We start from the raw sequence: 11,223 nt of genomic DNA, 5'->3' as shown, positions 1-11,223 counted from the left end.
CTATAAACCCATCTCTTATTCTCTATGCTGACTGTACAGTATCTATAAACCCATCTCTTATTCTCTATGCTGACTGTACAGTATCTATAAACCCATCTCTTATTCTCTATGCTGACTGTACAGTATCTATAAACCCATCTCTTATTCTCTATGCTGACTGTACAGTATATATAAACCCATCTCTTATTCTCTATGCTGACTGTACAGTATCTATAAACCCATCTCTTATTCTCTATGCTGACTGTACAGTATCTATAAACCCATCTCTTATTCTCTATGCTGACTGTACAGTATCTATAAACCCATCTCTTATTCTCTATGCTGACTGTACAGTATCTATAAACCCATCTCTTATTCTCTATGCTGACTGTACAGTATCTATAAACCCATCTCTTATTCTCTATGCTGACTGTACAGTATCTATAAACCCATCTCTTATTCTCTATGCTCTATAAACCCATCTCTTATTCTCTACTGTACAGTATCTATAAACCCATCTCTTATTCTCTATGCTGACTGTACAGTATCTATAAACCCATCTCTTATTCTCTATGCTGACTGTACAGTATCTATAAACCCATCTCTTATTCTCTATGCTGACTGTACAGTATCTATAAACCCATCTCTTATTCTCTATGCTGACTGTACAGTATCTATAAACCCATCTCTTATTCTCTATGCTGACTGTACAGTATCTATAAACCCATCTCTTATTCTCTATGCTGACTGTACAGTATCTATACTGTACAGTATGTATAAACCCATCTCTTATTCTCTATGCCTATGCTGACTGTACAGTATCTATAAACCCATCTCTTATTCTCTATGCTGACTGTACAGTATCTATAAACCCATCTCTTATTCTCTATGCTGACTGTACAGTATCTATAAACCCATCTCTTATTCTCTATGCTGACTGTACAGTATGTATAAACCCATCTCTTATTCTCTATGCTGACTGTACAGTATCTATAAACCCATCTCTTATTCTCTATGCTGACTGTACAGTATCTATAAACCCATCTCTTATTCTCTATGCTGACTGTACAGTATCTATAAACCCATCTCTTATTCTCTATGCTGACTGTACAGTATCTATAAACCCATCTCTTATTCTCTATGCTGACTGTACAGTATCTATAAACCCATCTCTTATTCTCTATGCTGACTGTACAGTAGTATCTATAAACCCATCTCTTATTCTCTATATGACTGACTGTACTATAAACCCATCTCTTATTCTCTATGCTGACTGTACAGTATCTATAAACCCATCTCTTATTCTCTATGCTGACTGTACAGTATCTATAAACCCATCTCTTATTCTCTATGCTGACTGTACAGTATCTATAAACCCATCTCTTATTCTCTATGCTGACTGTACAGTATCTATAAACCCATCTCTTATTCTCTATGCTGACTGTACAGTATCTATAAACCCATCTCTTATTCTCTATGCTGACTCTATAAACCCATCTCTTAGTATACAGTATCTATAAACCCATCTCTTATTCTCTATGCTGACTGTACAGTATCTATAAACCCATCTCTTATTCTCTATGCTGACTGTACAGTATCTATAAACCCATCTCTTATTCTCTATGCTGACTGTACAGTATCTATAAACCCATCTCTTATTCTCTATGCTGACTGTACAGTATCTATAAACCCATCTCTTATTCTCTATGCTGACTGTACAGTATCTATAAACCCATCTCTTATTCTCTATGCTGACTGTACAGTATGTATGTATAAACCCATCTCTTATTCTCTATGCTGACTGTACAGTATGTATCTATAAACCCATCTCTTATTCTCTATGCTGACTGTACAGTATCTATAAACCCATCTCTTATTCTCTATGCTGACTGTACAGTATCTATAAACCCATCTCTTATTCTCTATGCTGACTGTACAGTATGTATAAACCCATCTCTTATTCTCTATGCTGACTGTACAGTATCTATAAACCCATCTCTTATTCTCTATGCTGACTGTACAGTATCTATAAACCCATCTCTTATTCTCTATGCTGACTGTACAGTATCTATAAACCCATCTCTTATTCTCTATGCTGACTGTACAGTATCTATAAACCCATCTCTTATTCTCTATGCTGACTGTACAGTATCTATAAACCCATCTCTTATTCTCTATGCTGACTGTACAGTATCTATAAACCCATCTCTTATTCTCTATGCTGACTGTCAGTATCTATAAACCCATCTCTTATTCTCTATGCTGACTGTACAGTATCTATAAACCCATCTCTTATTCTCTATGCTGACTGTACAGTATCTATAAACCCATCTCTTATTCTCTATGCTGACTGTACAGTATCTATAAACCCATCTCTTATTCTCTATGCTGACTGTACAGTATCTATAAACCCATCTCTTATTCTCTATGCTGACTGTACAGTATCTATAAACCCATCTCTTATTCTCTATGCTGACTGTACAGTATCTATAAACCCATCTCTTATTCTCTATGCTGACTGTACAGTATCTATAAACCCATCTCTTATTCTCTATGCTGACTGTACTGTACAGTATCTATAAACCCATCTCTTATTCTCTATGCTGACTGTACAGTATCTATAAACCCATCTCTTATTCTCTATGCTGACTGTACAGTATCTATAAATTCTCTATGCTGATCAGTATCTATATTCTCTATGCTGACTGTACAGTATATAAACCCATCTCTTATAAACCCATCTCTTATTCTCTATGCTGACTGTACAGTATCTATAAACCCATCTCTTATTCTCTATGCTGACTGTACAGTATCTATAAACCCATCTCTTATTCTCTATGCTGACTGTACAGTATCTATAAACCCATCTCTTATTCTCTATGCTGACTGTACAGTATCTATAAACCCATCTCTTATTCTCTATGCTGACTGTACAGTATCTATAAACCCATCTCTTATTCTCTATGCTGACTGTACAGTATCTATAAACCCATCTCTTATTCTCTATGCTGACTGTACAGTATCTATAAACCCATCTCTTATTCTCTATGCTGACTGTACAGTATCTATAAACCCATCTCTTATTCTCTATGCTGACTGTACAGTATCTATAAACCCATCTCTTATTCTCTACTGACTGTACAGTATCTATAAACCCATCTCTTATTCTCTATGCTGACTGTACAGTATCTATAAACCCATCTCTTATTCTCTATGCTGACTGTACAGTATCTATAAACCCATCTCTTATTCTCTATGCTGACTGTACAGTATCTATAAACCCATCTCTTATTCTCTATGCTGACTGTACAGTATCTATAAACCCATCTCTTATTCTCTATGCTGACTGTACAGTATCTATAAACCCATCTCTTATTCTCTATGCTGACTGTACAGTATCTATAAACCCATCTCTTATTCTCTATGCTGACTGTACAGTATCTATAAACCCATCTCTTATTCTCTATGCTGACTGTACAGTATCTATAAACCCATCTCTTATTCTCTATGCTGACTGTACAGTATCTATAAACCCATCTCTTATTCTCTATGCTGACTGTACAGTATCTATAAACCCATCTCTTATTCTCTATGCTGACTGTACAGTATCTATAAACCCATCTCTTATTCTCTATGCTGACTGTACAGTATCTATAAACCCATCTCTTATTCTCCATGCTGACTGTACAGTATTATAAACCCATCTCTTATTCTCTATGCTGACTGTACAGTATCTATAAACCCATCTCTTATTCTCTATGCTGACTGTACAGTATCTATAAACCCATCTCTTATTCTCTATGCTGACTGTACAGTATCTATAAACCCATCTCTTATTCTCTATGCTGACTGTACAGTATCTATAAAACTTATTCTCATCTGACTGTACAGTATTATAAACCCATCTCTTATTCTCTATCTCTATCTTATTCTCTATGCTGACTGTACAGTATCTATAAACCCATCTCTTATTCTCTATGCTGACTGTACAGTATCTATATCTCTTAAACCCATCTCTTATTCTCTATGCTGACTGTACAGTATCTATAAACCCATCTCTTATTCTCTATGCTGACTGTACAGTAGTCTATAAACCCATCTCTTATTCTCTATGCTGACTGTACAGTATCTATAAACCCATCTCTTATTCTCTATGCTGACTGTATCTATAAACCCATCTCTTATTCTCTATGCTGACTGTACAGTATCTATAAACCCATCTCTTATTCTCTATGCTGACTGTACAGTATCTATAAACCCATCTCTTATTCTCTATGCTGACTGTACAGTATCTATAAACCCATCTCTTATTCTCTATGCTGACTGTACAGTATCTATAAACCCATCTCTTATTCTCTATGCTGACTGTACAGTATCTATAAACCCATCTCTTATTCTCTATGCTGACTGTACAGTATCTATAAACCCATCTCTTATTCTCTATGCTGACTGTACAGTATCTATAAACCCATCTCTTATTCTCTATGCTGACTGTACAGTATCTATAAACCCATCTCTTATTCTCTATGCTGACTGTACAGTATCTATAAACCCATCTCTTATTCTCTATGCTGACTGTACAGTATCTATAAACCCATCTCTTATTCTCTATGCTGACTGTACAGTATCTGACTGTACAGTATCTATAAACCCATCTCTTATTCTCTATGCTGACTGTACTATGCTGACTGTACAGTATCTATAAACCCATCTCTTATTCTCTATGCTGACTGTACAGTATCTATAAACCCATCTCTTATTCTCTATGCTGACTGTACAGTATCTATAAACCCATCTCTTATTCTCTATGCTGACTGTACAGTATCTATAAACCCATCTCTTATTCTCTATGCTGACTGTACAGTATCTATAAACCCATCTCTTATTCTCTATGCTGACTGTACAGTATCTATAAACCCATCTCTTATTCTCTATGCTGACTGTACAGTATCTATAAACCCATCTCTTATTCTCTATGCTGACTGTACAGTATCTATAAACCCATCTCTTATTCTCTATGCTGACTGTACAGTATCTATAAACCCATCTCTTATTCTCTATGCTGACTGTACAGTATCTATAAACCCATCTCTTATTCTCTATGCTGACTGTACAGTATCTATAAACCCATCTCTTATTCTCTATGCTGACTGTACAGTATCTATAAACCCATCTCTTATTCTCTATGCTGACTGTACAGTATCTATAAACCCATCTCTTATTCTCTATGCTGACTGTACAGTATCTATAAACCCATCTCTTATTCTCTATGCTGACTGTACAGTATCTATAAACCCATCTCTTATTCTCTATGCTGACTGTACAGTATCTATAAACCCATCTCTTATTCTCTATGCTGACTGTACAGTATCTATAAACTTATTCCATCTCTTATTCTCTTATGCTGACTGTACAGTATCTATAAACCCATCTCTTATTCTCTATGCTGACTGTACAGTATCTATAAACCCATCTCTTATTCTCTATGCTGACTGTACAGTATCTATAAACCCATCTCTTATTCTCTATGCTGACTGTACAGTATCTATAAACCCATCTCTTATTCTCTATGCTGACTGTACAGTATCTATAAACCCATCTCTTATTCTCTATGCTGACTGTACAGTATCTATAAAACTTATTCCATCTCTTATTCTTATTCTATGCTGACTGTACAGTATCTATAAACCCATCTCTTATTCTCTATGCTGACTGTACAGTATCTATAAACCCATCTCTTATTCTCTATGCTGACTGTACAGTATCTATAAACCCATCTCTTATTCTCTATGCTGACTGTACAGTATCTATAAACCCATCTATCTTATTCTCTATGCTGACTGTACAGTATCTATAAACCCATCTCTTATTCTCTATGCTGACTGTACTTAGTATCTATAAACCCATCTCTTATTCTCTATGCTGACTGTACAGTATCTATAAACCCATCTCTTATTCTCTATGCTGACTGTACAGTATCTATAAAACCCATCTCTTATTCTCTATGCTGACTGTACAGTATCTATAAACCCATCTCTTATTCTCTATGCTGACTGTACAGTATCTATAAACCCATCTCTTATTCTCTATGCTGACTGTACAGTATCTATAAACCCATCTCTTATTCTCTATGCTGACTGTACAGTATCTATAAACCCATCTCTTATTCTCTATGCTGACTGTACAGTATCTATAAACCCATCTCTTATTCTCTATGCTGACTGTACAGTATCTATAAACCCATCTCTTATTCTCTATGCTGACTGTACAGTATCTATAAACCCATTCTCTTATTCTCTATGCTGACTGTACAGTATCTATAAACCCATCTCTTATTCTCTATGCTGACTGTACAGTATCTATAAACCCATCTCTTATTCTCTATGCTGACTGTACTAGTATATATAAACCCATCTTATTCTTATTCTCTATGCTGACTGTACAGTATCTATAAACCCATCTCTTATTCTCTATGCTGACTGTACAGTATGTACCCAAAAAATAAAGGGAACACTTAAACAACACAATGTAACTCCAAGTCAATCACACTTCTGTGATATCAAACTGTCCACTTAGGAAGCTACACTGATTGACAATACATTTCACGTGCTGTTGTGCAAATGGAATAGATAACAGGTGGAAATTATTGGCAATTAGCAAGACACCCCCAATAAAGGAGTAGTTCTGCAGGTGGGGACAGCAGACCACTTCTCAGCTTCTATGCTTCCTGGCTGATGTTTTGGTCACTATTGAATGCTGGCGGTGCTTTCACTCTAGTGGTAGCATGAGACGGAGTCTACAACCCACACAAGTGGCTCAGGTAGTGCAGCTCATCCAGGATGGTACATCAATGCGAGCTGTGGCAAGAAGGTTTGCTGTGTCTGTCAACGTAGTGTCCAGAGCATGGAGGCCCTACCAGGAGACAGGCCAGTACATCAGGAGACGTGGCGGAGGCCGTAGGAGGGCAACAACCCAGCAGCAGGACCACTACCTGCTGCTAGGAGGGCTCTGGCAGTGCTCCTCCTGCTCCTCCTTGCGCCACTACTTTGTGCAAGGAGGAGCAGGAGGAGCACTGCCAGAGCCCTGCAAAATGACTTCCAGCAGGCCACAAATGTGCATGTGTCTGCTCAAACGGTCAGAAACAGACTCCATGAGGGTGGTACGAGGGCCCGACGTCCACAGGTGGGGGTTGTGCTTACAGCCCAACACCGTGCAGGACGTTTGGCATTTGCCAGAGAACACCAAGATTGGCAAATTCGCCACTGGCGCCCTGTGCTCTTCACAGATGAAAGCAGGTTCACACTGAGCTCATGTGACAGATGTGACAGAGTCTGGAAACACTGTGTAGAACGTTCTGCTGCCTGCAACATCCTCCAGCATGACCGGTTTGGCGGTGGGTCAGTCATGGTGTGGGGTGGCATTTCTTTGGGGGGCCGCACAGCCCTCCTTTTGCTCGCTAGAGGTAGCCTGACTGCCATTAGGTACCGAGATGAGATCCTCAGACCCCTTGTGAGACCATATGCTGGTGCGGTTGGCCCTGGGTTCCTCCTAATGCAAGACAATGCTAGACCTCATGTGGCTGGAGTGTGTCAGCAGTTCCTGCAAGAGGAAGGCATTGATGCTGTGGACTGGCCCGCCCGTTCCCCACACCTGAATCCAATTGAGCACATCTGGGACATCATGTCTCGCTCCATCCACCAACGCCATGATGCACCACAGACTGTCCAGGAGTTGGCGGATGCTTTAGTCCAGGTCTGGGAGGAGATCCCTCAGGAAACCATCCGCCACCTCATCAGGAGCATGCCCAGGCGTTGTAGGGAGGTCATACAGGCACGTGGAGGCCACACACACTACTGAGCCTCATTTAGACTTGTTTTAATGACATTACATCAAAGTTGGATCAGCCTGTAGTGTGGTTTTCCACTTTAATTTTGAGTGTGACTCCAAATCCAGACCTCCATGGGTTGATAAATTTGATTTCCATTGCTAGTTTTTGTGTGATTTTGTTGTCAGCACATTCAACTATGTAAAGAAAAAAGTAGTTAATAAGAATATTTCATTCATTCAGATCTAGGATGTGTTATTTTAGTGTTCCCTTAATTTTTTGGAGCAGTGTATATAAACCCTATCCAGCTCTCCTTCTAACTCACTAACTTCTGCAACTGGTCCTATGAACGGGATGGTCTGAGGGAATAACCCCCCTGTCTCTATTTCTCCCTGTTCCCTCTGTTCTCTCTGTCTCTTTGTCCGTCTGTTCTCTCTGTCCCTCTCTTCTCTCTGTTCTCTCTGTTCCCTCTGTTCCCTCTGTTCTCTCTGTTCCCTCTGTTCCCTCTGTTCTCCCTGTTCCCTCTGTTCCCTCTGTTCTCTTGTTCTCTCTGTTCCCTCTGTTCCCTCTGTTCCCTCTGTTCTCTCTCTCTCTGTCTCTCTGTTCCCTCTGTTCCCTCTGTTCTCTCTGTTCACTCTCTCTGTTCTCTCTGTTCCCTCTGTTCTCTATTTCTCTCTGTTCCCTCTGTTCTCTCTCTCTGTCTCTCTGTTCCCTTGTTCTCTCTCTCTCTCTCTCCCTGTTCCCTCTGTTCTCTCTCTCTGTCTCTCTGTCTCCCTGTTCCCTCTGTTCTCTCTCTCTGTCTCTCTGTCTCTCTGTTCCCTCTGTTCTCTCTCTCTGTCTCTCTGTCTCTCTGTTCTCTCTGTTCTCCCTCTCTCTGTTCTCTGTCTCTCTGTTCCCTCTGTTCTCCCTGTTTCCTCTTTCTCTTTGTTCCCTCTGTTCTCTCTCTCTGTCTCTGTCTCTCTGTTCTCTCTGTCTCTCTGTTCCCTCTGTTCTCTCTCTCTGTCTCTGTCTCTCTGTTCTCTCTGTCTCTCTGTTCTCTCTGTCTCTCTGTTCCCTCTGTTCTCTCTCTCTGTCTCTCTGTCTCCCTGTTCCCTCTGTTCTCTCTCTCTGTCTCTCTGTCTCTCTGTTCCCTCTGTTCTCTCTCTCTCTGTCTCTCTGTTCTCTCTGTTCTCCCTCTCTCTGTTCTCTGTCTCTCTGTTCCCTCTGTTCTCCCTGTTCCCTCTCTCTCTCTGTTCCCTCTTTATCTGTTCTCTCTCTTTGTTTTCTCTCTCTGTTCTCTCTCTTTTCTCTCTCTCTCCCTCCCTCTCTCTCTCTCGCGCTCTGTCTCTCTGTTCTCTCTATTCTCTCTCTCTGTTATCTCTGTTCTCTGTTCTCTCTTTCTCTGTTCTCTCTCTCTCTCTCTTTCTCTCTCAGGGTGACAGGGGTTTTGATGGCTTGCCAGGTCTTCCAGGACACAAGGGACACAGGGTGAGTAACTGTCTGTTTCAACTTTCTATCTTTGATAATGTGACTGTCATGATTATTCTCTTAACCTGTCCTGTATATGTGATGTATCTCTCTCTCTCTCTCTCTCTCTGTTCTCTCTGTTCTCTCTCTGTTCTCTCTCTGTTCTCTCTGTTCTCTCTGTCTCCCCTTCTCCCCTCTCTCTCTCTCCCCCCCTCTCTCTCTCTGCCTCTCAGGGGGAGATAGGAAAACCAGGCCCCCACGGTACTACTGGGCTGTCAGGAGAGAGGGTAAGACATTTGTGTGTGTATGTGTTTTACATATTAACGTGTGTGTGTTGCATGTGTTTATGTATGTGTATGTATGTGTGTTTTAGGGTTCAGAAGGACAACCAGGACCAAGAGGACAGCCAGGGGATGCTGTGAGTGTTCACGCTCGCAGACGCACACACTGGAAATTGACTATTGATTGGTTTATAATTGATTGCTGTGTGATCGTAAAACCTTTGATCTTTGACCTCCAGGGTTCCAGAGGGTTGAACGGACCCAGAGGTCACACTGGCCCTACAGGTCAGCCTGTGAGTATGACCTTTCACCTTCTACCCAATCTCTGACCGTAACCAGTCTGACCCTATCTACAGCATTTCCCCCTCATCCTAGTCCTCATCCAAGCCTGAGAAAATAGGTATCGTCCCAAATGGCACCCAATTCCCTATTTGGTGCCTTTTGGACCCTGGTCAAAGTGAATGCAGTCTGCAGTTTGGGACGCAGAAAATACTTCATCCTTACTATACTGTAGACCTACAGACTTCATCCTTACTATACTGTAGACCTAAAGACCTCATCCTTACTATACTGTAGACCTACAGACCTCATCCTTACTATACTGTAGACCTACAGACTTCATCCTTACTATACTGTAGACCTACAGACTTCATCCTTACTATACTGTAGACCTACAGACTTCATCCTTACTATACTGTAGACCTAAAGACCTCATCCTTACTATACTGTAGACCTACAGACTTCATCCTTACTATACTGTAGACCTACAGACTTCATCCTTACTATACTGTAGACCTACAGACTTCATCCTTACTATACTGTGGACCTAAAGACCTCATCCTTACTATACTGTAGACCTAAAGGCTTTGTAGTTGTAGCTCCAGTTCTCATTAAAACATGAACCCTGACCTCAACTCCAACTTGTCTCCACTTGCTGCTAACAAACTGTTATGGTAATGATACATATGTTGACGTTACATTAACATCACATTAAACATGTTAACATCTTTATCAGATTAGAATACATTAGGTATGCTTCTGTCTGTCTGCCAAAATAACACCTTTCAACATGTTGTCTGTGACCTGCGGGTGTTACATGTTGGTTACACCTGTTCTAACCACACACACACACACACACACACACACACACACACACACACACACACACACACACACACACACACACACACACACACACACACACACACACACACACACACACACACACACACACACACACACACACACACACACCTAACTTCAATGCCTGAAGGCCTCACAGCTTAGTCTGATATCTGGATGTTTACTGCATCTATAAAGCTGTTGTTTCCTGGTGGAAGGAAGCCCTGCCAGCTCCCTCAGTTAGCTACAGCCTCACAGCCTGGTCTGATACCTGAATGTTTACTGGACAGACAACACTAATGACAATCTATCTCTCTTCAGTATCTCTTCTTCCAACGTTTTTGGTTGATTGACAGTTGTCCCTCTCTCCTCTTTCTCCTGTTTCTCCCCTTCTCTTTCCTCCCTCCCCAATCTCCCCCTTTCTGGCCTGTCTCCCCCTCTCTGGCCTGTCTCCCCCTCTTCCCCCCTCTCTGGCCTGTCTCCCCCTCTCTGGCCTGTCTCGGCCTCTTCCCCCCTCTCTGGCCTGTCTCCACCTCTTCCCCCCTCTCTGGCATGTCTCCCCCTCTTCCC

General features: G+C 40.9%; 1 protein-coding gene across 1 annotated transcript in view; it reads left to right on the top strand.

The window, feature by feature from the left end:
* LOC135533047 (collagen alpha-1(XI) chain-like) overlaps positions 1-11,223 on the top strand; it is a 111,038-nt gene that overhangs the window by 38,140 nt on the left and 61,675 nt on the right. Inside the window, 4 exon segments of the mRNA XM_064960443.1 lie at positions 9,218-9,271; positions 9,484-9,537; positions 9,624-9,668; positions 9,771-9,824. Of these exon segments, the coding sequence (XP_064816515.1) occupies positions 9,218-9,271; positions 9,484-9,537; positions 9,624-9,668; positions 9,771-9,824 (207 nt within the window).

Source organism: Oncorhynchus masou, chromosome 5 (genome assembly GCF_036934945.1).
Source record: "Oncorhynchus masou masou isolate Uvic2021 chromosome 5, UVic_Omas_1.1, whole genome shotgun sequence".
Lineage (NCBI taxonomy): Eukaryota > Metazoa > Chordata > Actinopteri > Salmoniformes > Salmonidae > Oncorhynchus > Oncorhynchus masou.
Note: the sequence above shows the minus strand (reverse complement) of the source record. Positions and strands in the feature narration are given on the sequence as shown.